We start from the raw sequence: 22332 nt of genomic DNA on the forward strand, positions 1-22332 counted from the left end.
TCAGCCCTGTGCATCTCTGCCTCATGTTGCACGAGTCGACGCGTTCCTGTCGCCAGCCACACCGATGCTTGTGTAAATACCTCCCTATAGCCATAGCATAAAACACCTCTGGTGGCGATTCGTCATTTGCTGCGCAAGTCGATAGCACCAAACCCCCGCAACAGGACCAGCGACTCGTCAGAAATAATGGACCTGAATTCTCGCGAGGACGGGCTCCGTAGGTGAGTAGTGTAGCTGCATTCTTCTCTACAATGCGCTGGACGCGCAGGCCTGCGTGGAGGACACTTGTCGGAAGCTCGCAGCATGATAGCCACTCGCGGCGAGCTCAACTGTTTTTGTGCCGCCCGCACGCAGGGCCATGTCCCTTGCCATCCCTATTGGAACCCAACTGGGTAGCGTGGGCCTGGAGTCGGTAGCCAGGGCAACCGGGCTCGCCGCAGGCATTTGCCAGTGGAGCCTGGGTTCGGCGCTCCGGACTGCCGGCGCCAGTGCCGCATTTGTCAACGTAAGTGACCAACGCGTGTATATGTGTCTATGTGGCTTGAAAAACGGCCTCCTTTGGGCGAAAACGTGGTGGGCGAAAATGCTGACGAGGAGCAAACGGCCCGTTGTCTCCCCTCATAGCGGAACGTCCTGTCGCCGCTCAGCAGCTTCGCTTTTGGAGGCAGTAGTGCAATTTCGCCAAGTGGAGTGCGCTATTGCACGGCGGCCTGCCCGCAGCTGGTGCCGGAGCAGCGGTACCGCCCCTCCCGCACAGAACAGAGGTGAGGGGTCGGCCAGTAACCTCCGGTCGGCGCTATTGACCCTTGTATTTGATACTGCACGGCGGCACCCTCGCATATACATATATACTACTTGAGCCATATAAAACAGTAAACGCGCCACTTGCTTAACCGTGGGGTTACAAGAAGTCGTGTGGCCGCCATCGCCGACCGAAGACTGCTCCCCAGCCGTTTGCTGCAAGTGCCCCAGCGCCAACCAGCCCATTAGGCTCTTGTCCTGAGATGTACTGGCAAATGCCCATGCCGCTCAATATGTGCGTTGTGTTTTGGGCGCGCGCGTGTGTACCGGCCTGAGCGTCCATGTTGACCAACTCTGCGCTGTTCTCACTTCACCTCGCGCACGGATACGTGTGACATCCTTTCCGTAACCCTCTCGCAACCTGTGTGTTACGTATCTGCAGGCTGCAGCGCGTGTCGAGCAGCCTGCGCTCGGGCAGCGCCAAGTGCTCCATCCGCAAGCAGGCCGAGCAGGCGGCGACGCAACAGGAGCAGCAGCGCCAGCGCCAGAAGCAGCACATGGAGCAGGCGCCCATCCTCATTGCCCATCTGGCGGCGCCATACTCCGTGTCATCGGAATTCATGCACGACACCGACGACCACCACCACCACTACAGCCACAACACCGCGCACTCGTCGGGAAGCGACGTGGCCGTTTGGGCCGTCAACACGCTGGGCCTGCAGAGCTCCATGTTGTGAGAAAACTTCGCGTGGATGTGGGGAAGAAGAGCTGCAGTAGCGCGTATCAAACAAGCGCCGCCGCGACAGCTCACGAATGGAAGAGTTCAGCATTCGGCAGCTCATGGGGTAGCATCAGCTTTTCTTCGTTTCTCGTTTTCTTGACTGTCTTTTTACATTCAACTAAACGCGTGTAGCTCGGCGTGCCCTACTTCACGCGCTTAGCGCGGTGAGTTTGTAGGCGCCTGCCAGCTGGCCACATGTATGCAGTTTGCTGGGTGGCTGTGGCACGGCATCCTCACGGCCACCAGTAGGGTGACCGGGCGAAGCGCACAGGGGGCTGCCGCCTCATTTTTGTGACCATGTACGGGATGGGGGTTAGCACAGTCGTTGGGCAAGTGAGACTCGAGCTGCCACGCTCATCCTCCTCGGGTGTTCGGCTGTATGCCGCGTCCTGGTTTGTTTGCATTTGATTTCCAAAATGGCGTCTATAACCATAGACGCCATTCACCACCCCGCCCTAAAGGCTTTACACCAACCATCACCAGAGTTCGGTACTGGTGCGGCCCAGGTTTGATAGTGGTGCGGACAGAAGCTATCGATAGCTACGGTAAACACGCCACTCTTTCCGTAACAGATGCGCTGCTGCGTGGTCTAGGGTTGCTCTGTATGTTTGAGGAGGTTGCGCTTACCATTACAGGGTTTGGAATTGATTGACTTTGGATGCCTGAGCGCCTGGCTTTTATGCTCGTGGGGAGCAGGGCCTGGTTGCGGGGCATGGCGGCCTGGACCCACTCACAGTGCTGCGTGGAAACGGCGTGGCTGGCGCCAGGGTCTGCTGCGTCCTGCTACACCTTGCACACATGCGCGCGGTGTAGGCAGGGCCAGCCCTGGAGCGTTTTAGTCGTGCGGGTCACACGTGCCAAAGTGGTGCAGGCGCCGCGAGATGATGCTGTATCAGTGTATTGATGGAAGTTGCAGGAGGCTGAGTGTCGCACGGCTATGGGACTCAAGGAGTACCGTATTGGACTGCATGAGATGAGATGGGCATTCAAATACCAGTCGAGTACCGTATCCTCGATACGCCAAACAAGAGTATGATGGCTCAAACTAATTGGCGTTGGCGATCCGCACAATCTATGTACGGACCGCTACTTTGAGCTGTAGCACGGGTAATAAATTTATTTGGCTCTTCGACAAGTTGCAGGTGAGGGTGAAGTTGTGTGCAGGGGTGTGGAGCCATTGACTGTGTGCGATCGCCCTGCAAGGGCCTTCAAGGGACTAACTGTCGCGGTAGCGGAATCAAGGATGATTGGCGGGGCTGTCCTGGATGTAGGGCATCAGCTACTGGAACGCGTATTCGGGCGCTCCAATATCAAGTTCTTATTCGTGACTGCAACGCATTGGATTCATCATGCGACTGAGATCGGCTGTGGGTGGCAGCGCTCATGGCGCAGCCTGCAACGCAGCAGATGTGCCGTAGCATGTGCTTGTGTGGTCGCTCCGATGTAAAACATGGCAGGATCACTTTCGAGCCTTGGCGTACATGCACTCGATGTGTGTCAGGTGCAACCCAGAAGCGGCGGAGAAGGCCGTGTCCCGCACTATCGTGCCGTCCGCTTGGGTGCTGGCAAGGGCTGCGGAGTGTTTGGCAATCTTTGCGAGCCTGCCTGCCTCATGGACACCAGAGGCCCGGGATGGGGTGACCCTTACAACGCCCACAAGTGATGACGTCCTACTTGGTAGGATAGGGGGTGCTAGCATGCCGATGCGAGTGGGGCGTGTTGCCGCTGCCAGGGGGACCGTGGGGGACGAGCGCCACGCCATCGCTCTCATCCCCAATCTGGCCCGCCCGCCAACTTGGAAGGTTGCCCATTGCCACGCATAACTTGTTAATTTAAAGCTCGGCCAACACAGACTCTGTAGCGACTTGCATAAAGGCTGAACGCAGGCTGAACGCGGCTTGCTCTTGGGCTCCCAACAACTCGTAGATTCGGCTGCATTCTGAATATGTAATAAAATTGATATGTGCTGCGATATACACCACTACCAACTGCGCGCTGGGTTTGAGGTAGTGGCTGCCACCAAGGCGCACGATGCGCTTCAGCGTGGCGCTCTTGGTTGCCTTGGCCTTGGCCCACGCTTGGACTAGTGCAGCCCAGGGTTTGCGGCGCCCGGATGCGGACTTGCGTAAGTAGGAGTTGTTTTTGGCCGAGGGCGGCATGTGACACCGCATGCGACGACCAAGTGCCACCTTCCACTGACCTTGGCTACCGACCCGTATTCGCAGCTGCGACATCTGAGTTGGACAATGGCGGCACCAGCGCCCAGCAGCTAGGTTCCGCGCTGCGGCCCCTGTCGGACACGTTCGTGGCGACGCGCAATGGCCAACTGACCGACGGCCAGGAGTTCGCGAGCCCACCGCCGGGCGAGTTCGTAGGGGACGAGTGGGCCCGCTACCACAATCATGACGAGATGGTTAGACTTCTGCAAGACGTCGTGAACAATAGCAACGGCGCGTGCACTCTGGACGAGTTGGACCCGCCCAGGTGCGTGTTTGGCACCCTGTTTCACTGCGGCTGCGGCAGGGGCGGGCAGGGGCGCCCTCGCTGCCTGGCTCTTTGCTGTGACCGTCTCGACCCAGGGCCTGTAGAAATAAATCTCATGCCTTCCCGAATGCGGCAGCTGCGTTGCTATACTTTGCACATAGCAATAGCACGCCTGTCGTCGCGTCAAAGCGTCAAAGACTTCATGTGCGGCACCTCACACCTGCAGTGTGGAGGGGCGCGTGCTGTATGCGGTGGTGGCTTCGCCGCGCAACCCTGCTGGAGGTGCGGTGTTGCCGCGGCCGTCATTCACGTGGATTGGCAACATGCACGGCGACGAGACCGCCAACCGAGAGCTGCTGCTGCGGCTGGCGGCGGGACTGTGCAATGGCGAGCTGGTGGGTGCTGGTGCGGTGGCAGGTGGTGGGGTGTACGGTAATGAGGAAGACGTCGGGGCTGTGTTGAGGTTCGGCAGCAGGAAGAGGGAGTGGTGGCACCTTGCGTTACGGTACACGCCCTGTGTTGGGATCATCCCTCCTACCTCAAGTCTTCGTGTGGGGTTGCTAACTTGCTATGCATCCCTTGCGCCGCCCAATCAAAGACCTTCGCGTTGCCAACGCCCCGCTGCCGCATTGGGGACCCCCGGCGTTGCCGCAGGCTGACAGTGACGCGCGGTGGAAGGCGCTCCAGGGCTCCACCACCGTGCGCATCATCCCCACCATGAATCCGGACGGGTGGGTTTCTGGGAACGGGTTGCAAGGGTTGTCGGTCAGCCTTTCGCCGTGGCCTGCCACTGTGGCCTGCGGCTGTGGGGCTTAGATGTGGTGAACGCCGCCCTATGTTGACGTGCCACCGTACACTCACACGGCAGCTTGAATCGCATCATCTGCCGTAGTGCCTCCCGCAATCACGCCCCTCTTAAAGTATCCTCCTGCGCAACCGCAGGTATGAGCGGCGCACACGTTGGAACGCCAACAAGGTCGACCTCAATCGCAACTTCTGGAGCGTTGAGTATCCGTACGGTACGTTTTATATTCCTGGAAATGTACGCTTGGGTGTGCTGTAGCGCGTAGCCGTCCAAGCCGCATTGTGGCGTCTTTATAATGGGGTGCACGCTGTGGTCGCGGTGAAAGCGCGTCGATGGATTGTGAGCCCAGCGTTCACGTACTCCGCTGCGCACTTGTGCCTTTGCGCATCACCACACGCAGCCAAGCCCACGTTAGATCAGGCCCGCAAGCGTGACCGCTACGGTGCTACCATGTACCCGGCCGCGGACATGTGGTCCAAGGTGAGGGCCAGGACCCAGTCTACTGCGCAGATGGTGTGAGAGGGGCCATGGTGGTTCCGGTGCAGTGGTGACCGCAGTGGCACAGCTCGGTTGTTCTCTTTTTGGAATGAGCCCCCCGACACTCCAATCCTGTTCCCGCATGGCGTCCCACGCTCAGCGTGCAGAGCGCCTGCACACGCGCTCTTGCGAGAAAGACACACCGATATCTCGCATCTCTGATCCTCACCTTCGCGCCCGCACCAGCATCCACTCTCGCATGCCTGCCTACCGCCCGCGCCTACCCACCCCCCACCCCCCTCCCGCCGCCCGGCCGTGTAGGTGGGCAACTTCACTCTCCAACCCGAGGCGGTGGCTGTGAGCCGCTACCTGGCCGCGGCGCCGCCCGACCTGTCCGCCAACCTGCACGGCGGCGCACTGGTCGCCAACTACCCCCTGGACGCCTGCGACTCGGTGGTGAGTGACGTGGTGGCAGGGTGGGGTAGGAGCTGTGGTGGGTGGAAGGAGCTGTGGTAGGATTTGACGGGAGCTGACTGGCAGCGTGTGGGGTTTTTTGGGGAGATGCACACAACGCCCTCCAATCTCACCTGCGCGCAACTCAGCGCTCTAGCCCCCTCTTCCCTCCTGCCCCTGCCTTCCCCTCCTCCCCCTCCCCTCTCCTCCTCTCCCCTCCCTGCTGCCCTGCAGGGCGCGCTGACCAACTGCCCCACGGCGGAGGAGCCGCTGCCCCGCCAGCTGGCCGCCGCCTACGCCGTCCACAACCCCAACATGAGCGCACAGGGCACAGCGCCCTTCAGGGCCGGCACCGTGCAGGGCGCAGCCTGGTACCCCGTGCTGGGCTCCATGCAGGTGGGACGGCGGCGATGGCGGCGGCGTGGGTAGCTAGCGTCGCACCTGTATTGCGTCCGATTTGGAGATTGCTGATGTGTTGTAACTGGATTGCATGTATGTATACGCCCTACTGTATGCGTGTTTCCTGCCCTTGTGCGCTCTGGCACACAACTCCGCCATACGCTTCCTCGCGCCTCAGGACTGGGTGTACCACCATCTGGACCGCCTGATGCTCACGCTGGAGCTTCACGAGGTCAAGGACCCGCCCGCCACCGCACTGGACGACCTGTGGGGCCAGAACAGCGCCGCCTTCCTCCGCATCATGGAGCTAGCAGGCATGGGGCTGCGAGGCCGTGTGCTGGACCAGCAGACGCGCGCGCCGCTGGCCGCCACAATCACAGTCACCTCGCCCGCGAGCAGCCGCCCCGCCGACGCCGACGCGGCGCGCGGCGGCTACTTCTACAAGCCCATGGCACCCGGCGTGTCGTACGACATAACCGTACAGCCGTATCGTCCGAACGGCGGCGCGATCAAGTATCTGCCCATCCAGCTGAAAGGGCTGCGGCTGGGGGTTGCGGCGGACCGTGTGACGGCCGAGGGGTCGGCGGTGACGGGTGCTGCGCTGCGGATTGAGCGGACGCTGCTGGCCACGCGCGCGCCGGCAGCGAACAAGAAGAAGAAGATGCTGCGGGCGACCATGTAGCCGCGTCGCGGGCTTGGGCTGGGCGACAGGTGCGGGAGGATGCCGGGGAGGATGCCGGGGAGGATACGGGGGTGTGTGCGCCCAGCTTTGTTGTATTCATGGCGCTTTGCTTTAGAGGGAAGCCCCTCCTAATATGACAAACCATACTGCATGGAACCATATTATACATGTTGATACAAGATGGTCTTGCCCGACAGCACGGGCTATGGACGGAATGTTAGGGAGCAGTGTCGTGGAAAGCAGGATACCGTATTCTTTGCGTTTATGTTGCAGGTCGACAAAGTAAGGGCATGCTGCATGTCAGTGTCGCATAGTGTGACATGCATGGTGCCTGTGTTTTGGGCAAGGTGACATACAGCTGTAGCATGCTGGTCAGCTGGTTTGCAGCCTAGCCGGCCCCCAGAAACTGGGGTAGGGGCTTACGCACGGACCGAATAAAGGTACTACGATGTATTACAGTCTTTCGTGCGCGTGTTGCGTGTTATGCGCGCTGCGATAAGCGCAGAGATGACTCGGGTACGTGTGTGGGGTGTGGGATCCGCTGCAGAAGCGGAGTATCAAGGCTTATTAGACAGGCCACGGCAGTCGCTGTCACACACGCGGCATGCTATGCATACAGCAGGTGAGGGCTAGGCCCAGGGACAAGTGCTTTTGCCGCTTGATGATGGAGCTCCGCGCTAAAGAGTACCGGAGTGGTCGAAGGGACAGAGCAGAAATTGCTAGCAGTTGCCCAGGACCTGTTGAGAGCCACCTTTCTTGTCTTTTATTGACGTGCTAATGTGGACAGGGGGCAGCATGACACTGCCTCCAATACGCCGCCCGTGCGCTGGCTTGTGAGCTTGCGCCAGCAGGCTCCTTGAGTCCTAAAGGCGCTAGGTGTTGCGCATTCTTTCTTTACCAGTACGCGTTACATGTTTACAACGTGGGTATCCATTTCGCCCTTCTAGCATGGATGTTTTGTTTGTGCGTGTCAGCGGCAAGCAGACATGCATGGGATGCTGTCCCTGTGGATCAGTGGCAGCGGCGGTGTGGTGGTGCGCCTGAGCAAGTACGGCTGTTCGGTTCCCGGGGCATCAAGTATGGCAGGGCGTGCCGCATATTTCACGTCGCAAACTTATTGCGGTTGTTGCGGAGATATGCGTGGCAAAAGGGTCACGCCTCCACACGATTCATTGTAAGGGTCACGCCTCCACACGATTCATTGTAACTCCTCTGCAAGTTCGTGGCGTCCTGCGCGTCCAGCCTTCGTCCGTGATGTGAGGAGTTGTGGCTTCTGCGGGTTCAATCAGCGCTGGCCCTGTTACACCGTTCTGGTTACTGCCTGTACCGGGCGTAGTGCAAACTGGACATGGTTGCTTCACGTTGGAGCGCGTCAATGATGGCATCTCAGCGCGCGCCCTCGCCCGCCGTGTGTTTGCGCCGTGAGCCTGGTCCTGTCGTCGAGAACAACTTCCACCGCGTCATCATTTGATCCATTGCAGTTTGTACCGCATAACAAACACTAGAACGAGCACTGCAGTCTGCCATGGCGTGCGATGGGACAACGTTAAGGCAGGTTGGCGGATTCCCGGGTCGTCATCACTAAATCTATTGCACAGTTCCCAATCAACACAAACACCAGATACGAGCACCGCAGTCTGCCGGTTCAGCATTGCGCGTCTCGTACTGCCCTCCTTCCCACGCCTGCACAATATAGCTAGCTGTACATCCCCAAGTGCTCACAAATATGTACGACCCCACCAGCTGGCCTTGCTAGTACGGCAGCTATGTTTGACCGGGCTCTCCGCCAAGCGGCCAAGTGGCCATGTGCTCATGCTGATGGTTGTACGATAAGCTTGCAGATTCTCCAACATGCCCTAAGACCTCATCGAACCGACCAAATGACCAATACCCCGCCCCTGCTCCTGGCCCGCACTTGCAGCAGGCGACCCGCACACACACACACGCACACGCAGCCTTCCATGCGCTGTCACGAGACTCAGGTGCCTGCGGCGGCTCGGCCGCACATGATGGGTGGGCCGCCCTGGCCAGAGCCCTCCTTGTCCTCCGCCTCCACCACCACCATCTCTGCACCACGCCGTCTGCTGCCCTCCCCAACGCGCCAGCGGCCCAGTGAGGGTGCTCCTGCCATAGCCCTGCCGCGCACAGCAGGTCCGCCGTCAGCGTGGTGGCGGAGCAGCTGCTGATCATGTGCTCACGCAGCAGCCCATCGGCCTGCGTCAGCAGCAGCTGGTCCGCCAGCACCTAAGACACCTGCCGTATTCACTATAGGGCCCTGCTAATGATGAGCGCCGATCATCCTGCATGCACTGGGGCGATGCTTCATCTCCCAAATGCTGCCCGCGTCAGTGCCCCGTGCGTCCACCGCCGACCGCAATCCCCATCCATCCGCTGCCCCTCACGTCCGTGCCCGCTTGGCTGCGCGGCACGACAGCAGCAGCTCCAGCAGCAGCTGCGGCCGCTCCGCCTCCACCCGCTTCAGGTCGGCCTCGGGCACGTCATCGCCCAGGTCCGCGAACCGCGCCACCAGGGAGCGGAGCAGCGTCTGCTCGCCCGCCAGCCCCGCCGCGCATAGCAGGTCCGCCGCAAAGGTGGCGGCGGACACCGAGGATAGCAGGTGCTCCCGCAGCAGCTCCACGGCCTGTGTCAGCAGCAGCCGGTCCGCCAGTGACAGGCAGCTGTACGCCTGCTCGCGGGAGGTAACGGCCAAGCCGTCGCCGTACATGAACCGTACCAACAGCCGCAGCGCGTCCGGGTCCGTGTCTGGCAGGTTCAGCTCCCGCGCGCCGCTGTCGGCCAGCCCGCTCTCAAAGAGCGTGCGGAAGTAGGGGCAGCGCGCGGCCAGGATGGCGCGGTGCACGGCAAAGCTGCGGCTCTGGGGCCGGGCGTCGGCGCCGGCGTCGCACCCAGTCGCACCCGGAAGCTCGGAGCCGGTGGCAGTGATGGTGAGGTCTGAGGTGGTGCCGGGGTTGTCAAGCAGGGACAGCAGGTCCGTGCTCAGGCCGGGTGTTGCCGTGCTAAGCTTGACCGGGTAGCTGCCGCCAGGAAGTGGTGCCGGCACTGAAATCTCCACCCGCACCACCATGGCGCCGTCCTCCCGCAAATAGCCTGACTCCTTGTTGAGGTCCTGCAGCGGCAGCATCTGGCTGAAGCCCCAGTCTTCTTGGTGAGACTTGAACGTGTTGTCCGCGCCTGCGTAGGGAAGGACGCACGAGTAGGTAAAAGAGGGGGAAGGGGTGCTTGCGACGGCCAGGCGAGCGGATAGTCATGTTGGGTAGGGGCGGCGGCTTCAGGTACGGAGGTGCCGAGGTCATTTGCGACTTCCCTTGCGCTCCCGCAGCAGTGCACTCGTGCGTTAGAGCCCCCCAGGCGATCGCATCCGCAGCGCACTTACTCTTTTCAAAGTTCTTGCTGGGGTCTTTGAAGTTTTTGATGATGAGTTTGAAACTGGCCGTCGGGCTGAGGTGATTGGGCGTGAAGGAGGCCTCCGGGTACTCCAGGAATACCGACACGTTCTGGTGCGGCGTCGCGTTCTGGCGCGGGAAGCACAGCATGCGCCTGTGCGGCACAGAATTGCCGGTGGACAGGAAGGCGCGTCAGAGCACCGTTTTACAGCCCCACAGCCCCACACCTGACCTGAGACGAGGTCAGGGCACGCAGCCAGGGCCTGGTCCAGCCCTACAAAGGTGGACCTCCGCCAAACCCCCTTTCAATGCCCCGCCTTCCCCTCCAACGCCCGCCCACACATCCGCTGCACTTTTCTTACTGCACCAGCCAGCGCAGTGGAAACCCCACACAGGTCAGCGAACGGGCTTCGAACGCCAACCCGCGGGGCCAACTCACCATGAAGACCCCCCAATGACAAACGTTGGTGAGACCTGCTTGTCCGCTGCAGTCAGCCGCTCGAATTCTGGTATGGCCCACTGCGGTACCGTAGCGAGCGCGTGGGTTTGGGCTTTTCCATAAGTACCGCCTCAAACGCACCTCGTAGCTCCCGGCTGTGAACATTTTCATGCCGGTCTTAAAGGACGCCTTGCTGATGATCGTCATGCAACAAACCGTTCAAACCGGTTTGGAAATGCCTACGTGTGTTACGGCGTTGTCAGCTTTTAGCATGCAACTAAAGGATACAAAGTGTTTATATGCTCTTAGCATATGAGCAGCTCTAGCATAGCGGAGGCCCAGCCAGTTTTCTGGTCGCCCGCGCCCAATTTGATGATGATTCCGCCACAACGACATGTAGACATGCGCATTGCACTATTGCCAGACGTCCTTTCTGTAACTGTCTGCGCCATTGCTCTGTTCACCCTGTGCGCCCGGGGAGCTGGCGCATCGGCTTACAGAAGACGCCGGCAAAAGGTTCAGGAGGGTTCAGGCAGGTTCAGGCATCAGCCACATGGGGGAGGCACCCTACACGGCTACACTCACATAAGAAATCGCCGTGGCAAGACGCACGGGGACGGGCCTCTGACCAGATCAGATAATGGACACTCAAACAGCGGGACGGCCCGTCGGGTCGGGTGCGACGGCTGGGCGGCGGGGTTTCCTGCGCATCGGGGCGTGCATCGGGGGCCGGGGACTCATGTGGTTGCAGGCATCCAGCCGGCCACGTAATGTGCCTGCTTGTAGCCAACCCTCCCCTCCGTCCAGCAGTGCTGCGCCAGTGTGCCGGCGTCCCAGCCGCGATGCCGCCGATTGCTGCACCTGCAGTCAATCTAGTCAATGGAACTTGGCGCCTGCAAACCCCTTGTGCCAGTTGGTATTGCTCATAGGTCGGCTACATCGGCCTTTTATTGAGGACACTCGCAAAGGGCGAAGGTCAGGAAGGCCCAGGCAGGCTGCGGTTGGGGGTGGGGGCTCGCGTGGCAAACCCTGGCGCGCCGAGGATAAAGCTATTAATCATATATCATCGGCCCTGGTCATGAATAAAATTCAATACTTGCAAGCTGAGCCCGCATTGTCTCATTATGTCATTTGAATAACAATTAACAGCGTTTCAGGAATTTGTCATAATGATATAGCACAAACGACTGCGAAATTATAGGCAATCGAAAATGCTGCTCGCCATTTCCCGGCCACTAGCCCGCTCCGGAGCCGGTCAGGGCACGGCTTTACATGCTCGATGGTGCCGTGCCGGTGGGTGGGAGCGCAGCGAAGCTGTACAATCGTATGGATGTTTACGATGTGTGCATGCAAACCCTATGGCCCCTGGGGCTAGGGGAAGATCTGTGCTGACCGCTAGAACCCACCGATGATGCACCCCACGGACACGCCGCACAGGGCTAGGCTGGCCTGGGCTGGGCTGCTCCCGCCAAGAGTACCATTACACTGCCGCAACCGCCCAGACCGCTGCGGCCTCGAGCTCGCCGGACAACGGGAGCGGCCCCAGCCGCGCCTACCCGCGCGAGCCACGGGTTGGCGTGGGCGTTGTCGTGTTCCGAACGCCACCCGTCCTGGGGGGCCCCGAGCCTGAGGTACGCCCTTGTTGCTCCATGGACAGCTCGTGATGGAGCCCTCACGCCTACGCTCAACGTGTTACCGTATATGCGCCGGGCCTGCCGGGGCTTGCCGGTGCCTGTTGCCTCTGCCGGGGCCTTCGCAGGTGCTGTTGGTGCGGCGTGCGAAGGAGCCGGACAAGGGGCGCTGGTGCCTGCCGGGCGGCTCTCTGGAACTGGGTGGGTGGTTGGGTGCTGCGTGCTGCGGTGTTGCGGTGTTGCCTAAAAGAACTCTCGCGTGTTGGCAGCCAGGCCCCTGATGTAAGCGCCTATTGCTTGCCTTTTGGATGCTGGACGACCTTGAACGCCTGCAGGGGAGACGCTGGCGGACTGTGCCGCGCGAGAGGTAAAGGAGGAGGCTGGGCTGAACTTATTGGGCGCAACCGATGGCTCTAGCAGCGCAAGCAGTGGGCCCGCGCCTTGGGACTTGCTGAAGAACGGGCCAATTCCGTTTGCAGCAGGTGCGTCGGCTGGATGGGATCTGGAATGGGGAGTTTGCTGTTGTGGTGCTAAGTGCGACCTAGCCTGTTTGACCCTGCGGCAAGCAACTGCCAAAATGTGGTTAGCTGGCTTTGGGCTGCCATGATTACGTGAAGAGCCTCACCCCGGGCTCTCACGGATGCGCTGCAGTGGACGTCATTCGTAAGGAGCCAGGTGGAGGCATCAAGTTCCACTACGCTGTGATTGAGGTGCGCTGGCAGGCTTGTGGCCCACGGCCGCTTCAGAGAGTCCGCACGGCAAGTCTCGCCTCTGCCAGCCTGCTTCTTCCGGCCCTCCTCGCCCCCACCTCCGCAGGTTGCCGCTGTGTGCTCGGACCCTGCCGCGGCGCCCGTGCCTGGGGACGACGCCGACGGGGCCATTTGGGTGAGGCTTCCTTGCGACCTGCCCTAGTGCACATCGCATCAGTCCTCTAGCTGGTGTGACGATCATTCACGGGTTGCGCCGCTGGGTGCTGCGCCTGTCGCTGGCTGTGCAGGTGCCGCTGAGCAAGATGCGCGGCATGCCAGGTGAGCGCAAACGTTGTCCAGAGCGCGACACTCTCCGGTTGTCCTGGGTATCGTGAGCATGTGGTTGACGACAAGATGGGGCGCATTATGATAGGAGCTGTGGGCTCGCAACGTGCGAGTCTGAACCCTGCTACTGCCACACATAGGGCTTGGCGTGTACCATATTGGGGTTGCGCTGGGCATGCCTCCGACGCCCGCATGATTGTGCGTGCCCCCTGCTTGCGCAGACTTGACCGTGCGCTGTGATGAGATGGCGGAGGAGGCGCACCGCCGCTTCGCCGTGCTGGCAGCGGGCCAGTAGTGCCGGGCTGGGCTTGAAACAGACGACGTCAGGCAGCAACAGTTACGGTGCGACAGGACTAGGCAAGCAAGTCAGAGAGGTCTGGCGCACGTTCAGAGGTTGCAAGTGCCTCAGAGGGGAAAGCGATGATGAAGTATGTGCAGCTTGGGGAGTACAGTACTGCGGTGGCAGTACTGGGGGTGCCGGGAGCAGGCGGGGTCCAGGGCGCTCATTTCAGTGTGCTCGGGCCTCAGGACCTCGGCTGGGGACATGCCCACATGCGATGACCAGAGGCTTTCAGTGGACTGGAACGCACACCTGTGATAATATCTCGACACCCAAAAATGCACAACCGACGCTGCAAGTTGCCGCGACTTCTGTAAACGATCGCCAAGGATGTTCTGTTCACGATACACTAATCCAGCCAAGACTGGTTGACACAGATCTATAATCTGCACTCAATTAGCATAACAATACCGGTCTAGCGAGGAGGGAAAATGTACAAACGGGACGTCGCCATCGTTCTGCTGGCCTGCGTGGCGCTGCTCGTGTCGTTACAAAACGAGGGCACCTTCACTTTTGAGAAGGCATGGTAGGAACATAGGATTACCGCGCGGGACCGGGCTGTTGCTGAAGAATCCCTTCCGTGTGCGCGCAGGTTTCACCACACGCAGGATGAGACGCAGGAGCTCTATGCTCAGCACCACGAGCTACCAGCGCCGGTCGTGGTGGGTGGCGGTTCCTCCGGCGGGGATGGGGTCCCGCGTCCGTGTGCGCACCCCGACACGTCGTGGTCTCAGCACTGGCGCCGTCGCGCGTTTGCCTGATACAAGGACGACTCCCATGAGCCTCGCGCTGACCAATTATACACTTGAATATGCTTGCCGTCTTGCAGGCTGACCTTAACGGCGATGGCCATATAGAGCTAGTAGTCACCACCCCGGACCTGAAGCTCCAGGTGCGGAGCGCACGGTGTTGCGGCAGGGGCGGGTGCTCAATGCCAACTGGCGGCACTACCCACCTGCGCACCGTCATTCAACAGCACTGCATCACATGGTGATAGGGTAAATTGCGTGGGCGGAGCTCTTTCTGCGGCAGGGGGTTTGCTGAAACGGGGCGCGCAACCCCCGTGGGCGTGCGCCGCTTCCCTTGCAGGTGGTGCAGCCGGCGCCCCCGGGCCACCACGGCGAGGGGTTCGCGCGCGCGGTGGAGATCAACTCCATCTCGCTGCTGTTCAGGCGGGCGCTGGTGGCGGCAGGGCACAGGCCGGTGCGTGGCGGACCTCGAGAAGGGCGGGCCACCTGCTAGGTGTTGATGGGGGCACAGTTCATTTGCTGCTCTTTCAGCTAGCGCAGTCACCTAGGCGGTGCCGGGCAAGGCGTTACCAAGCGGGTGAAAGCAGCGGAAGATACCGTACTGGTGTCCGAGCTGCGGTCGCGACACGCGCCAGGATGGCTCTCCGCAGTGCGTTTGCCCGCCGCTGCTGTCTGTCTGCTGACGCGGCCTGCCCCTGCTGCCCGCCCCGGTCCGCTCCATCCTGTCTTTGTCTGTTCGTGTGTATTTCCACAGGTGGCGCTGCAGGTTGGCTATATTGACCCGCTGCCGCTGGAGCGAGTGCGGCCGCTGCGGAAGCAGGTCATTGTGGTGGTCACGGCGTCCTGGCAGGTGAGTGCCAGGGCGGGCGCACTAAGGCGGCGTGGTGCCTTGTAGTGCGGGAATGGGGACGGGAGTGGAGGCGTGGGCAAGGCACGGTTTGGTTCTGGGCCCAAGTTATGAGCGACGCGCCGGTGCGTGCCGCTCGCAGCCTCATGTGGCTAGCATGCACCCGCCAACGCATGCACGCGCCACCCGAACTCCCACAGGTCCTGTGCTTCGACCACAACCTGGTGATGCTGTGGGAGTACGACGCCCGCGTGCACTTCCCGCACCACTCCCACATCAAGGAGGTGCGTGGCCGGCCGGTGGTGGGGTCGCCGTGCCCGCCGTGATGTGTAGTTATTTGGTGTGAGGTGCAATGCATTGTGGCTGCCAAGCGGCTGTGTGACCTGGCCTATGCCGCTGGCCCCATACCCTGTGCTGCTTTTACCCACCTGTGTCGACGCTCTGGCCGCCCCCGCTTCAACGGGCATCATACGGAGCTTGTGCAACACCGCGCCGTTCCGACATCCAAACCATCATGCGTGGCATGCCGCCCCAACCCCTCGCCCTCCCCTATGCTACTGTACCTGGCTACGCCTTCACTTCTTAAATAATCATGAATGTAAGCCCCCCCCCGGCCACATCCCGCAGGTGGCTGTGTACATCTCGCCGCACCAGGTGCACGGTGCCGACCGCGGCCTGGTGGTGGTGGGCGCCAGCGTCATGGTGAGAGGGGGCACCCGGGGAGGGGGAGGGTTGTGAACACCAGCCCAAAATGGGGGGGCGGCAGCGGCGGCGGGAGGGGAGGGCAGTGAGGCAGGGCGGGAGGCGGTTGCGTGGGTCCTGTGCGCGCGTGGCGGCACAAGGGTGCCTTTGAGCCGCGGGTTGGTGATACGCTTGACCCTACACAGGCGAGCGTGCGGCAGCCGCTGTGCCAAGTGTGTTATTCATGAAGGTGCCTGGCAAGTGCCGTTATCCGGAACCTTTTTCCCCGTGGCCCAACCCCGCCAACCCCCACCCACCCACCCACCCACCCACCCAGCGCGGCGACGTCGCCAGCGGCGAGGGCCTGCAGTCTGTTGCGGGCGGCGGCGTGAACGGCACCGGCTCGTTCTTCGAGGACGACGACGTATTGCTGAGCGAGATGAGGGAGGACGCGGAGCGCAGGAGGCTTAGCAAGGGTGCAGGTGCGGGGCATGCAGGGTCCAGGTGCAGGGACAGGGGCAGGTAGTGGTGGTGGTGATGGGCGGTGGGCGGTCACTGGGAGGCCAGGGCCAGGCAGGACCAGGGAAGGAGGGGAACGGACGCAGATGCAAACCCGCTTTGCGCCGCGCCGCCACGCCCGCAATCTGACAACGCCGCTTAGCGCACAAGCCCCGCCGCCTCCCCGAATCTCTTGCATGCTGCAAACCAGTCATTCTGTTTCTTCTCTGCTGCCTTTCCCCTCTCGCCCCTCTCGCACCCCTGTCAGGCCTCGCCGAGCAGCTGTCCGACCTTGACAAGGACGACCCGCTGGCGGGGCTGCCGGGCAGCCGACACTTCAGCTACGTGGCGGTGGAGGGAGGCAAGGGCGCCGTCAGGTGCGGAAGGAGGAGGGGGCGCGGGGAGGAGGGGAGCGGGAAGGATGAGCATGGCGTGTTGTGACGGAGGCGCTCACGGCACTGGCGGAGGAGGTCCAGGAGGTGGGGCAAACATGCTCGTTTGTTTCAGTTTGTGCACCCTACAAGAGCGACTTCTGCACTGGTGCCCTGCTGAGTTCCAATCTTCCTCCTCCTGCTCCTGCCTCCTGCTCGTCCTCCTGCTCCTGCTGCTGCTGCAGGTGGCAGCACGGCAGCGGCGACTTCCACAAGGACCTGGACGAGCTCAGCAGCGGCCTGGTGCCGCAGCACCAGTACAGGTGGGGGGTTGCAGGGATGTTTGGAAAAGCGATACAGGATGCACTGAAGACTGCAGACGAATTCGTTACCACATGAGCGACCGTGGGGCGGGGGGGGAGCCGAAACTAGACCAGCACCAATACAGGTGGGGCGGGGGTTGTAAATACCAGCCCGTGATACCAGCCCAACTAAACCAAACCAAGCTGAAACGAGCGGAGCACAGGTAGAGGCGTTAGTTGCAAGCAACAATACTTATGGGATGGGGGCCGAGGCGTCGTGGGGGGCGGGGTTGTAAATTCCAGCCCAAACTAAACCAAACCGGACTAGAACGAGCGGAGCACAGGGGGGGATACGGCAAGGGATGGGAGGAAGGGGACGGCGGGAGGAGGAAAGGGGGGTCGCCTTCACTGTCACCAGTACGCAACTGGACTGGGCGCATGGCCGGTGAATCCGGTATTCCGTTGCGAGGCGGTAAGCTGAACGCGGCCGGGACCAGCATCGGCAGCGACGAGGGTTGGGGCACGGCAGCGGAGGGGAGTTGCGTCATGGAAGTCGAGCGTGGAGTAACTGCGCACATGCGCTTATTGACATAACCCCATTCCACATACATGCATACATACACACGCACGTGTTGGTTCCCTCGCTGTGCGCTGCAGGCTGGACGCTGAGAAGCTTGAGGGGCGGCACTTTGGTGAGGCCTCCTGCCGCGACTACCGCGAGAGTGTTCTGCACGTGCTGCCGCACGTGTGGGACCGGCCTGCCGACACACGCCTGATGGAGGCGCACTTCATCAAGGTGCCAGCCGAGGCGGGGCGGGGCGGGGCGTGAGCAGCAGAGGGCGGCGGTGGTGACAAGAAAGTGTGGGAACTGGGCAGGCTAAGGGCTGCAGTTGCTTTGGATTTTCTGTTGCAGCCCCTCTTCAGTTCCTCCACCACCTTCAACTGAGACCAGTTTTCTCAAAGACCATCGCCCCAACCTTGCGCGCTCCGCAGCACCGGGTGGGCCGCGGCGCCTCCAAGCACGAGCTGGCAGTGCACGGCAGCGCGGGCAGGGGTGAGCGGCGGCGGCAGAGGCGGCAGTCTTACTGGGGAGATGAAGGAGCCTCGCCATCTATGGCTGCGCAGTTGTGCAAGGGCTTGCACGACACACTCTTCTGGGCCCTGCAGGCCCTGTCACCTTGCCACTTTACCTAACTTCTGCACACCCATCCGCGGCCTCCTGTCCCTGCCCCCCCAGGCCTGAAGCAGACGGACGGCGCTGGCAAGGCCCACGCCGCGCCGTCGGGCCTGCTTGCCGGTGGCCTGTTCCGGCAAAAGGTGGGCTCCAAGGCCGGCCGCCAATCCGCCGCCTCCGCCGGTAACCGCCACGTCGCCGGCGCGCACGGCGGCCAGGCCGCGCACGGCCGCGGCGGCGCCCACCACCACTCCCTGGACGCCGCCGCGCCAGGCGGCGGCGCCGGCAAGCGTGGCGGCGGCGGCGGCAAGGGCGGCAAGGGCGGCCATGACCACCTTGCGGCTGACGTCAGCACCAAGGGCACCGCCGCTGAAGCGCTGGCGGGCGCGGCGGCGGCGGCGGGCGGCGGCGAGGTGTCGCACGCGCACAACGTGACGGCCAACGCGCTGGTGGCATTCCTGGAGGAGGGCGTGGAGGTGCTGCACCTGTTCAGCGGTGGGGCTCTGGGGGGCAAGGGGGCTGGCGGCGGTAAGGGCAGGGGCAGGGAGACGCGACCGGGCCGGAGCGGTGCAGTGTAGGGAGGGCTGGGAAGGGTCTCGTAGGGAGGAAGCCCGTGGGGCATCTCAGTGTAGCAGGTGTCCGATGCGTGCTGCACACAGCTCCTGCTACCATTAGCATAACCTGTGCCCTGGCTCGAGCAATACTCCCAACCCGGCCATCCAAAGAAAACCTCGCCCCGCTGCCACCGCCCCCAAGATTGCCTACCGTCTACCATTTTCTCAGCTAATTATGCATGTAACCTCCCCTCCGCCTTCACTTCTTACATAGTTATGAATGCAACCCTCCCCCTGCAGGCCGCACCGTGTGCAAGCTGCACCTGCCGCCGCGCACGCTGCACGCTGACCTCAACGGCGACGGCGTACTGGACCACATCTCCGTCTACCACGGCCACACGGCCCAGGCGGGCGACGGCGAGGAGGGGTGCGTTCCGAGCGTGTGGCGAGAGGGAGGGGCCAGGGCGTGCGGTGGTATTGCTCTACATTTGGGGACCGCCATGCTCGATGTCACGGGGTACCGCAGCGGCTGCTGTGCGTTGCCGCCAGGTCTGTGCGCACTACCATGCCAATCCCCAGTACCGTACTGCTTGCCTCACCTATCCTACGTCGGCTTCCCCCCTCCTCCTCCTCCACTACGACTTCCCTAACTAGCCATGCATGTAACCCCCTCCTCCTCTCCCTCCGCCTTCTCTGCGGCCTCCTCCAGTGACGCGCTGCTGCCGGGCGAGCTGCGCTCCGTGAGCGGCCGCGGCCACGCCGTGAGCGGCCGCTGCACCGCGCACGTGCGCAGCGGCATCCCGCCCTCGGAGACCCTGTTCACGGTGCGGCGTCGCAGCGGGCCTGCCCTACTTGCATGATTTTCCCTGCGCGCACAATGTCCTTTCCATGCTGTTGCAGTGTCCCGCCAATGCCGCGCCGGCCTGTTGCTGGCACCCGGTAGTTGCTGGGTGGTGGGCCTCGCCCTGCCCACGCCGCCAACCCGGGTGCACGCGCGCACCTCGCCCCCACGCCGCGCCTCACCCCACGCCACTCTGCCACGCCGCCCACCCACTCCCGCCCCACAGGTCCAGGTGTGCCACACGCGCAAGTTCGGTGTGTCCGCCAGCCGCAACGTGTTCCAGCGCGCCGCCGCCGCCGCGCAGCCGACGGAGCTCGCCACGCCCGTAATGCTGCCCATACCCGACCTGCACGGATACAGCTCGCGCAGGTGGGGCCTGGGGGAGCGGCGGGGCACGCCGCGCGTTTGAGGAGGTCTGGTGTAAGGGTCGAGGTTTTCTACTCGGGAAGCTGCAGACTGCATGTTACGCATACACGTACAGTTGTATCCACTCATTGCACCTTGGTGGCCTTCTCTCCTTGCGCTTTCGTCATGACACACACATTGGCTCTCCCTGTGCCGCCGCGCCCCCGCATCGCCGCACCCAGGCGCCAGCACGGCATGCTTGTGTTCATGACCAACAAGGGCGAGATGACGGCCGTCAGCAGCGGCGGCGCGCACCTGTGGCAGGAGTACCTGCAGGTGTCGTGGCCGCCCGCGGACCAGAACCCCGACCACGTGGTGCCCACGCTGGCGGCCATGGCGCTGTACACACACGCCGTGCCCACCACGGTGCTGGCGGCTGGAACCGACCACGCGGGTGAGGGCCCCTCGGGAGCCTCGAGGCGTTTGTGGGCGGGGCTGTGAAATGGCTGCAGCTGAAGCCGAAGGGGGTCGGGTCAGCGTCAGGGGTACGTGGGTCACACCGTCTCATTCATTAGACAGACCATGCCGTCCCTCCCATTCCTCCGTGTCTTTCCCATTCCTCCTCTTGCTTGTCTCTCGTTCACGTTCTCTTCCTCTTTCCCGTCCGTCTCCCAGTGATTGTGTCGGAGCACGGCCACGTGCTTGCGGAGCTGGAGCTGCCGGCGGCGCCCACGCAACCGCTGGTGGTGTCGGACTTCAACGGCGACGGCCTCAACGACATCATCGTGGTCACCAACAAGGGGCTGTACGGATACGTGCAGGTGCGCGCGAGCACACCCAACTGCAGCAACGACGCACGGCACCAGGTGCCAGAGCATGGGCAGCGCTGGGTATGAGGCGCGCGAATGGCTGGGCCGGCTGCCCCTCACCCGGGTGCCCGTCGGCCGCGCTCCAGCATCTCTCATCTAGCCCGAGCTTTGGCCCCGCCCTCCTCTCTCCTGCCCCAAACATGGTCTGCGGCAACGACTTGCCAACATCTTCCGTTCTGAACTCATAATTACTCATGCATGGAAACCCCACCACATTCCACGTTGACCTAACCTCGCCCCCACGTCATCTCGGCCTCGGCCTCGCAGGTGCAGCACCTGGCTGGCGGCATGAGCCTGAGCGCGCTGCTGCTGACGCTGTTGATCGCGCTGGGGCTGGTCTACTTCACGCAGCACTACGACCCCATGGGCAGCATGGGCTCGGGTGGCGTGGGCGCGGGCGGCGCCATGGGCGGCGCGGGCGCAGCGCGGCGGTCGGCCAAGCAGCTGCGCAGCACGGACTACGTGGACTGAGGCGCTGGCGGTTGGGACAGGTGTAGCAACCGGATGAGGATGACGACGCGGGCGAGGAGGGTCAGTACTACAGCTTAGAATGGGGCTGCTGAGTGACAGAGTTCGGGACAGGAGTGTGCGCATGAGCGTACGCATGATGGCGGTGGAGCGCATAAGGGCTTGGGGCCCGGAACCTGCATGTCAGGGGCCTATAGGTTGACGTTGGGTGAAGAGGATATGGAATAGGACTGCGCTGGACGCCGGCGTCGGACTGGTCATACTGCCCATACCCGGTAACGGGACCATGCGTGATTTACGCTCTAGCGACCAGTCAGAGCAGTGGGCCAAGTAAGGATGGCGGCCGAGTTGATGATATGTTGCAGGGGAGGATCCTGCGCTGCGCTGGTTAGCGTGGCAAAGAGGCTAACAGGGACGGGAATTCATGCCGCGCGCAGGCAATCGTGGCGAGGGGCTGTAGATGCCTGCCTGCCGGCGCCACAACGCGCACCTGCCGGGAGTTGAGGTTTAAGCACTGTGCAAGGCGGTGTAAGGTGGTGACATGCGGTCGGTCGGTCCGAGAGTACCGTCGCAGATATGCGACATGGCCCTGCTCCAAGCAGTTCTGCTCGCTTCATAAACAGTTCGTTCTAGCGCCTGACCCTCTTGTAAGGTAGCTCCCTGGCTTCGGTAGCAACGAGACAGCACCCCAGCCCGCAGTCGCGCTGTGCTCCACGTCGCCATGGCCGAGGGAGTGTCGCTGGGAAAGGGCGCATGGGACTGCGACGCGAATAAGGAGATCCCCGCAGACAAGGAGGTGCGCCTTGCTGGGGGTAGCAGCTAGCCAGCTGTGCAGCTGAAGCGAGTCATGGTTTGGGCGGTCTGGGAGCAATCCAGCCAGCAGGGTGCTGCGGTGCCAAAAGCCGGCGGGGGCCCGTGCGGCACAGGAAGCGGAGCGTGTGGCGGCGGCATGCACATACGTTT

General features: G+C 62.4%; 5 protein-coding genes across 5 annotated transcripts; 4 read left to right on the top strand and 1 right to left on the bottom strand.

Annotated features, from left to right (window-relative positions):
• The first annotated feature begins 89 nt into the window (after positions 1 to 89).
• CHLRE_07g335850v5 (uncharacterized protein) lies at positions 90 to 2981 on the top strand. The gene is made up of 4 exons (XM_043064264.1): positions 90 to 221; positions 355 to 505; positions 625 to 764; positions 1184 to 2981. Exons 1-4 carry the CDS (start codon positions 187 to 189, stop codon positions 1476 to 1478), a joined length of 621 nt encoding a protein of 206 aa, XP_042922832.1. The 5' UTR covers positions 90 to 186; the 3' UTR covers positions 1479 to 2981.
• Positions 2982 to 3036: 55 nt separating this feature from the next.
• CHLRE_07g335900v5 (uncharacterized protein) lies at positions 3037 to 8041 on the top strand. Its single transcript, XM_043064265.1, has 9 exons — positions 3037 to 3647; positions 3748 to 4006; positions 4233 to 4401; positions 4661 to 4737; positions 4949 to 5025; positions 5212 to 5291; positions 5610 to 5744; positions 5976 to 6137; positions 6319 to 8041. Exons 1-9 carry the CDS (start codon positions 3554 to 3556, stop codon positions 6820 to 6822), a joined length of 1557 nt encoding a protein of 518 aa, XP_042922833.1. The 5' UTR covers positions 3037 to 3553; the 3' UTR covers positions 6823 to 8041.
• A 29-nt stretch (positions 8042 to 8070) lies between these two features.
• On the bottom strand, positions 8071 to 10936 carry CHLRE_07g335950v5 (uncharacterized protein). Its single transcript, XM_043064266.1, has 4 exons — positions 10807 to 10936; positions 10666 to 10745; positions 10217 to 10380; positions 8071 to 10014 (listed from the first exon to the last, which is right to left on the bottom strand). The coding sequence occupies exons 1-4, from the start codon at positions 10828 to 10830 to the stop codon at positions 9221 to 9223; spliced, it is 1062 nt and encodes a 353-aa protein (XP_042922834.1). The 5' UTR covers positions 10831 to 10936; the 3' UTR covers positions 8071 to 9220.
• An 819-nt stretch (positions 10937 to 11755) lies between these two features.
• Positions 11756 to 13999, top strand: CHLRE_07g336000v5 (uncharacterized protein). The gene is made up of 8 exons (XM_043064267.1): positions 11756 to 11958; positions 12103 to 12296; positions 12425 to 12497; positions 12632 to 12778; positions 12948 to 13006; positions 13113 to 13181; positions 13294 to 13324; positions 13552 to 13999. The coding sequence occupies exons 1-8, from the start codon at positions 11877 to 11879 to the stop codon at positions 13623 to 13625; spliced, it is 729 nt and encodes a 242-aa protein (XP_042922835.1). The 5' UTR covers positions 11756 to 11876; the 3' UTR covers positions 13626 to 13999.
• Positions 14000 to 14046: 47 nt separating this feature from the next.
• Positions 14047 to 22044, top strand: CHLRE_07g336050v5 (uncharacterized protein). Its single transcript, XM_001700090.3, has 19 exons — positions 14047 to 14196; positions 14263 to 14332; positions 14500 to 14562; positions 14760 to 14873; positions 15174 to 15269; positions 15467 to 15550; positions 15894 to 15968; positions 16285 to 16429; positions 16714 to 16822; positions 17062 to 17139; positions 17776 to 17914; positions 18112 to 18172; positions 18356 to 18787; positions 19147 to 19273; positions 19556 to 19670; positions 19914 to 20056; positions 20275 to 20486; positions 20708 to 20853; positions 21169 to 22044. The coding sequence occupies exons 1-19, from the start codon at positions 14102 to 14104 to the stop codon at positions 21370 to 21372; spliced, it is 2508 nt and encodes an 835-aa protein (XP_001700142.2). The 5' UTR covers positions 14047 to 14101; the 3' UTR covers positions 21373 to 22044.
• Positions 22045 to 22332: the final 288 nt, after the last annotated feature.

The sequence above is a fragment of the Chlamydomonas reinhardtii genome, chromosome 7 (assembly GCF_000002595.2).
Source record: "Chlamydomonas reinhardtii strain CC-503 cw92 mt+ chromosome 7, whole genome shotgun sequence".
Lineage (NCBI taxonomy): Eukaryota > Viridiplantae > Chlorophyta > Chlorophyceae > Chlamydomonadales > Chlamydomonadaceae > Chlamydomonas > Chlamydomonas reinhardtii.

Coding starts and splice junctions, on each gene's coding strand:
- CHLRE_07g336050v5 (XM_001700090.3), top strand. CDS start 14,102: ATGTACAAACGGGACGTCGCCATCGTTCTGCTGGCCTGCGTGGCGCTG. Junction 14,563..14,759: donor CCCCGGACCTGAAGCTCCAG/GTGCGGAGCGCA, acceptor CTTCCCTTGCAG/GTGGTGCAGCCGGCGCCCCC. Junction 16,823..17,061: donor GGAGGCAAGGGCGCCGTCAG/GTGCGGAAGGAG, acceptor CTGCTGCTGCAG/GTGGCAGCACGGCAGCGGCG.
- CHLRE_07g335900v5 (XM_043064265.1), top strand. CDS start 3,554: ATGCGCTTCAGCGTGGCGCTCTTGGTTGCCTTGGCCTTGGCCCACGCT. Junction 3,648..3,747: donor GCGCCCGGATGCGGACTTGC/GTAAGTAGGAGT, acceptor CCGTATTCGCAG/CTGCGACATCTGAGTTGGAC. Junction 4,402..4,660: donor GACTGTGCAATGGCGAGCTG/GTGGGTGCTGGT, acceptor GCGTTGCCGCAG/GCTGACAGTGACGCGCGGTG.
- CHLRE_07g335850v5 (XM_043064264.1), top strand. CDS start 187: ATGGACCTGAATTCTCGCGAGGACGGGCTCCGTAG. Junction 222..354: donor CGCGAGGACGGGCTCCGTAG/GTGAGTAGTGTA, acceptor GCCCGCACGCAG/GGCCATGTCCCTTGCCATCC. Junction 506..624: donor CCAGTGCCGCATTTGTCAAC/GTAAGTGACCAA, acceptor CTCCCCTCATAG/CGGAACGTCCTGTCGCCGCT.
- CHLRE_07g336000v5 (XM_043064267.1), top strand. CDS start 11,877: ATGCTGCTCGCCATTTCCCGGCCACTAGCCCGCTCCGGAGCCGGTCAG. Junction 13,007..13,112: donor TCCACTACGCTGTGATTGAG/GTGCGCTGGCAG, acceptor CCACCTCCGCAG/GTTGCCGCTGTGTGCTCGGA. Junction 13,325..13,551: donor CAAGATGCGCGGCATGCCAG/GTGAGCGCAAAC, acceptor CTGCTTGCGCAG/ACTTGACCGTGCGCTGTGAT.
- CHLRE_07g335950v5 (XM_043064266.1), bottom strand. CDS start 10,830: ATGTTCACAGCCGGGAGCTACGAG. Junction 10,381..10,665: donor GTCATTGGGGGGTCTTCATG/GTGAGTTGGCCC, acceptor TGTGCCGCACAG/GCGCATGCTGTGCTTCCCGC. Junction 10,015..10,216: donor CAGCAAGAACTTTGAAAAGA/GTAAGTGCGCTG, acceptor TTCCCTACGCAG/GCGCGGACAACACGTTCAAG.